The sequence below is a fragment of the Monodon monoceros genome, unplaced genomic scaffold, assembly GCF_005190385.1.
Source record: "Monodon monoceros isolate NGI ecotype Baffin Bay Population unplaced genomic scaffold, NGI_Narwhal_1 Super_Scaffold_19, whole genome shotgun sequence".
In the NCBI taxonomy this organism is placed as follows: Eukaryota; Metazoa; Chordata; class Mammalia; order Artiodactyla; family Monodontidae; genus Monodon; species Monodon monoceros.
The window spans coordinates 12491097-12495772 of record NW_021703775.1 but is presented as its reverse complement, the minus strand read 5'-3'; the positions used below and the strand labels follow the sequence as shown (position 1 = coordinate 12495772).

At 52.1% G+C, this 4676-nt stretch overlaps 1 protein-coding gene across 1 annotated transcript in view; it reads right to left on the bottom strand.

Moving 5' to 3' along the window:
* Positions 1-1284: 1284 nt before the first annotated feature.
* FOXI3 (forkhead box I3) overlaps positions 1285-4676 on the bottom strand; it is a 4029-nt gene continuing 637 nt past the window's right edge. Inside the window, exons 2-3 of the mRNA XM_029232684.1 lie at positions 4294-4676; positions 1285-1907 (exon numbers count right to left, since the gene is read on the bottom strand). Of these exons, the coding sequence (XP_029088517.1) occupies positions 1285-1907; positions 4294-4676 (1006 nt within the window). The remainder of the gene's footprint in view (positions 1908-4293) is intronic.

The following is a 4676-nucleotide window of genomic DNA, read 5'->3' as shown; positions in this document are numbered from 1 at the left end:
CACACACACACACACACACACACACACACACACACACACACACACACGGCCAAAACTGGATCCTGGGTCCATGACTTACTATCTGTATGGCCTTGGGCAAGTTAACTAACTTCTTGGCAGTTCACTGCCCTCATACAGAAAATGAGGGGGAGTAACAATACCTCTCTCCCAAGGTTGTTGTGAGGATTAAACGAGCTAATATATGTCAAGTATCTAGAACAGTGCCTGGCACACAGGGTGTGCTTGGGCGGTTCTATTGCTATTAGTATCTGCCATGTACCTGACACTGAGCATAAACAGAGGTGATTTGTGAGCTGCGTAGAGCTCAAGGATTTGTGGCGCTTCCTAGCACAGTATTCGAAAAACTCTCAATAGCCACAAAAAAGACAAATGGAGGTTTCCTATAAAAATCCAGGTCTCTGGGCTTCCCTGGTGACGCAGTGGTTGGGAATCTGCCTGCCAATGCAGGGGACGCAGGTTCGGGCCCTGGTCCGGGAGGATCCCACATGCCACGGAGCAACTAAGCCCGTGCTCCACAACTACCGAGCCTGTGCTCTAGTGCCCGCGAGCTTCAACTACTGAGCCCGCGAGCCACAACTACTGAAGCCCGCACACCTAGAGCCTGTGCTCCGCAACAAGAGAAACCACCGCAATGAGAAGCCCACGCACCGTAACGAAGAGTAGCCCCTGCTCGCCACAACTAGAGAAAGCCTGCGTGAAGCAATGAAGACCCAACGCAGCCAAAAATAAAAATAAATAAATTCATTAAAAAAAAAAATTAAAAAAAAAAATCCAGGTCTCTGACTTTTCTAGAAAACTCAGAATGCTGTCAAGCAGGAGATAACCAGCTGCCCACAGCAGCCTTCAGCTCGAAGGTCCCAACCACTCCCAACTGCTTCCAGTGCCAACTGTTATCTTTTTCCGACCCAATAACTTAATTCACTTGTTTTTGTAGCCGGTCCCTGGACCCATTTGAGCTTGTGACCCTGACATACAGTGATGAACAAACACACATGGTCCATGCCCTCACAGGGCTCACGGGTATGATCCCAGAACAGAGTGAGCTGGATTTCTCTCCAGAGAAACCTGTCAAAGTTTGCCGGGTTGTAGAAACAGTTACCTACTGCATCCACGCTACTCCAAGTGTGGTCAGTGGACCGCAAGCTCAGCCGGGAGCTTCGGAGAAATGCGGAGTCTCAGTTCTTGCCCCAGACCTACTGCCTTGGAATCTGCATTTTCCACACGATTTCAGGTGTCCATAGTCAAGTCTGGGAAGCGGGGGGTCTATATCTCGGAGCCCTCCCGGGGGTAGATGAGGCTGTTGACCATGCTGAAGTTGTAGAAAGGGGTACTGAAGGGGCTGCTTGGTCCCCCGCTGGTGCTGGCAGGGAAGGGGCTGTAGTAGGAAGGCCTCTGGCTGCTGCCATTGCTGGTGCTGTGACTCAGCTGCGAGGTGTCTGGCGAGGCCTCCGGGACTGAGCTGGGGGGGAACGCGCCGCCCGAGGGCATTTGGGTCCCCTGGATCCCTAGGGGGCGGCCACCGGGGAGCACTCGCTGGGTGCTCCCACTGCTGTTAACACTTAGCGTGCTAAGGCTGCTGAAGAAGCTGTTCAGGCAAGGGGTGGAGGAGAGCACGGACCCTCCTGGGGAGGAGGCGGTACTCTTGGTGCCCTCAGGAGGCTCTGGGGACTGAGAGGGCCTCAGCAACGCCGGGGAGCTGTCTCCTTCTGGCTTCCCACCCACTCCAGACCCCAGTCCTGGGGAGAGCCCTTCTTCTGTTTTCGAGGTCCCCACGGCCACCGTAGGGGTGCTGCTGGCTTCCGAGCGGCGCTTTCGCTTCCGACGGAAGTTCCCATTGTCAAACATTTTCTCACAGTTTGGATCCAGGGTCCAGTAATTACCTTTCCCTATGGAGATGAGAAAGAAAGCTGAGTTAGGGGAGGACGCGGTTCAGGCTCATGTACTCAAGCTTCGCATGTGATAGGGGGCTGGTGGGCAGGCTCTCGTGAAACTCCGACAGAGATGCTCAAACCAGTCTGCTGTTCAAATGCATCCTTTTGTGGGAGATGGCACTAACTGAGCCTCATTTATCTGTAGAGATAGGGATAAGAACAGTACACCTCACAGGTTGGCTGTGAGGGTTAAATGATAGATCTCCGCAAAGTAGCCACACCATAGTGAGTGAGTGAAGAAACAGTATCTGTTACCACTTGCTGAAAGGGAGCAATACTTGCCCCCCAAAAAATACTCCATTGGAAAAAGGCAACCTCCAATACCCAACCCTCTGCCTTGCCGAACAAAATCAGGTTATTACTGGGGAACTGACTGGTTGAACAATGCCTTGGATGGCATATATTTGGAGTACAAGGAGGCTCCACACCCCTTCCTTGCCTAGGGCAGGAGGCACCCCTGCATCTCTTCGAAGCTCTTCCTCCACCAGGCCAATCTCAGAGATCAGGGCCCCATTTAATGCATGCAATGCTAGTCTTCTGCTTAGAAAATTTCCCTCCCTTTTGAGCACAATGGAAGTAAAAAAGATCTATCGTCTTGGAGGATTTTATCTCCCAACAGCTTTTTTCACTTCTGGTAAAAAGAATCTTTGGCATTTGCAAATACTGTAAAGCGCTTATCCTGTAGTGAATTCTCTGCATGGATAACTTCAGTTACTCCTCACAGCTCTTTGGAGACAGGCAGTATTATGGCCTCCATTTTTCAGATGGGAAAACTGAGGTGCAGATTGGTTAGCAACCTGCCGTCTTTCCAGTTAGCAACGGTAGGTAGGGCCAGGATTTAAGCAGGCTGGCTCTAGACTCAGCATTCTTAACTACTAGCACACACTCCCCCATATCCATTACCTCCACCTACACATTTTCTGCAAGTAGTTGCAGGAAAAAAACTTATTCACATATCTACCTTGGTACCAAAAGCTTTTTTCTTTTTTTTTTTTTTTTGGGGGGGGCGGGCATGCCGCGTGGCATGCTGGATCTGAGTTCCCTGGATCAGGGATCAAACCTGTACCCCTGCAGTGGAAGCTCGGAGTCTTAACCACTGGCCCTCCAGGGAAGTTCCTGGTACCAAAAGCTTCGATAAGACACTGGCTAGAGATCCTCGACCTTTTTAGAAAGTCGAGGAGTATACATGACAATTGACATGATCATCTCAGGTGATTGAGAAGCCAGATCTGGAAGATGTTATCTTCTAGAACTGCATGCTCTGTCCAGTACAGTAACCACTAGCCAAACGTGGCTGCTAAGCACTTGAAAAGCGGTTAGTCCCAAGTGAGATGTGGTGTCAAACACACACATAGGAGTTTGAAGACTTAGTACCAAAAGAATAATGGAAAGTAGCTCACTGATAATTTTTTATATTTGTTCTATGTCGAAATGAAATTAAAAAACATTTTCACCAGCTTCTTTTCACTTTTTTCACGTGGCTACAAGACAATTCACAGCCACGTGTGGGTTGTACTGTATTTCAATTGGAAAGCACTGCTCGAGAATGACTTTAGGTACAAATACTCCAGGGCATTCACATAATTTACACAAAATCCTGGATCTCTGTAGAGGGCAACTGAAACAGTTTTCTCTTCCCTTTTTCCTATCACGACTCTCCCCTCACACCCCTAGTCCTGGGCTCCTTCTGAAAACCTCAGGTAAGATTCTGTTTCATTTTTGAGCTTTTCTCCACCTCACTCCTCAGGAAAGAGGGAAACCACTAACACGCCATGGTAACCCAGCCCTCCTCACCCCCGGGGGTTAGATCCGAACGAAGCAAACTTGGGGTTTTCATTTTTACATTTCTAAATACATAAGGTTCCCAAACCACAATCTGCAGGACCCAGCTCAAGCTCCCTGATCCCTCGACCCCCCGTCTCGCGATGCCCGTGCCACCATCCTCGAATCATGTCTTAAGGTAGGGACAGTACGTGTCCCACGAAGGGCACAGTGAGTCTCTCTGGAACCCGAGACAGGAGGAAGTACATCTACGGACAGCGTGTTCCAACTCCCGGTCTCTCCCCACCTCTCTCGTGAAATGTAATGGGATTCTCAGCTCATCTGAATCTTTACAGCCATCCCTTATCTGAGAGCCCACCCGTGTTCTTATTCCTAATCCACCTCCCTGCAACTCGACCGGCCCTTCCAACGGCCTGAGGAACATCACCCAGGGGCGGCTCTCTGCTTGAGGATTCAGGTTCTTTACCTTTAACCCTAACTGGCCAGTCTCTGCGCGTGTGTGAGTTGGGGGTGGGGGGTGGGGTAAGGGACCGGCCGGGAAGCACCTGTCCGCCCTCACCTGGGTCGTCCTCGTCGCGGGGCACCTTCTTGAAGCAGTCGTTGAGCGACAGGTTGTGGCGGATGGAGTTCTGCCAGCCGGCCTTGCTGCGCTGGTAGAAGGGGAAGCTGTCGGCCACGAACTGGTAGATATGGCTGAGCGTGAGCTTGCGCTCGGGCGCGCTCTGGATGGCCATGGCGATGAGCGCCGAGTACGAGTAGGGCGGCCGCACCATCTTCATCAGGTCCTCGCGGTTGGCCATGGACAGCCAGCTCAGCTCCCCGGGCGCTGCGGGCCCAGCGGGCGAGGCGGGCGCTGCGGCCGCGGGCTGCGCGAAGGGCCGCTGCGCGCAGGCGAAGGTGCCGGCGGCGGTCGGCGGCTGCAGGAAGGGCCCGGGCGCGCCC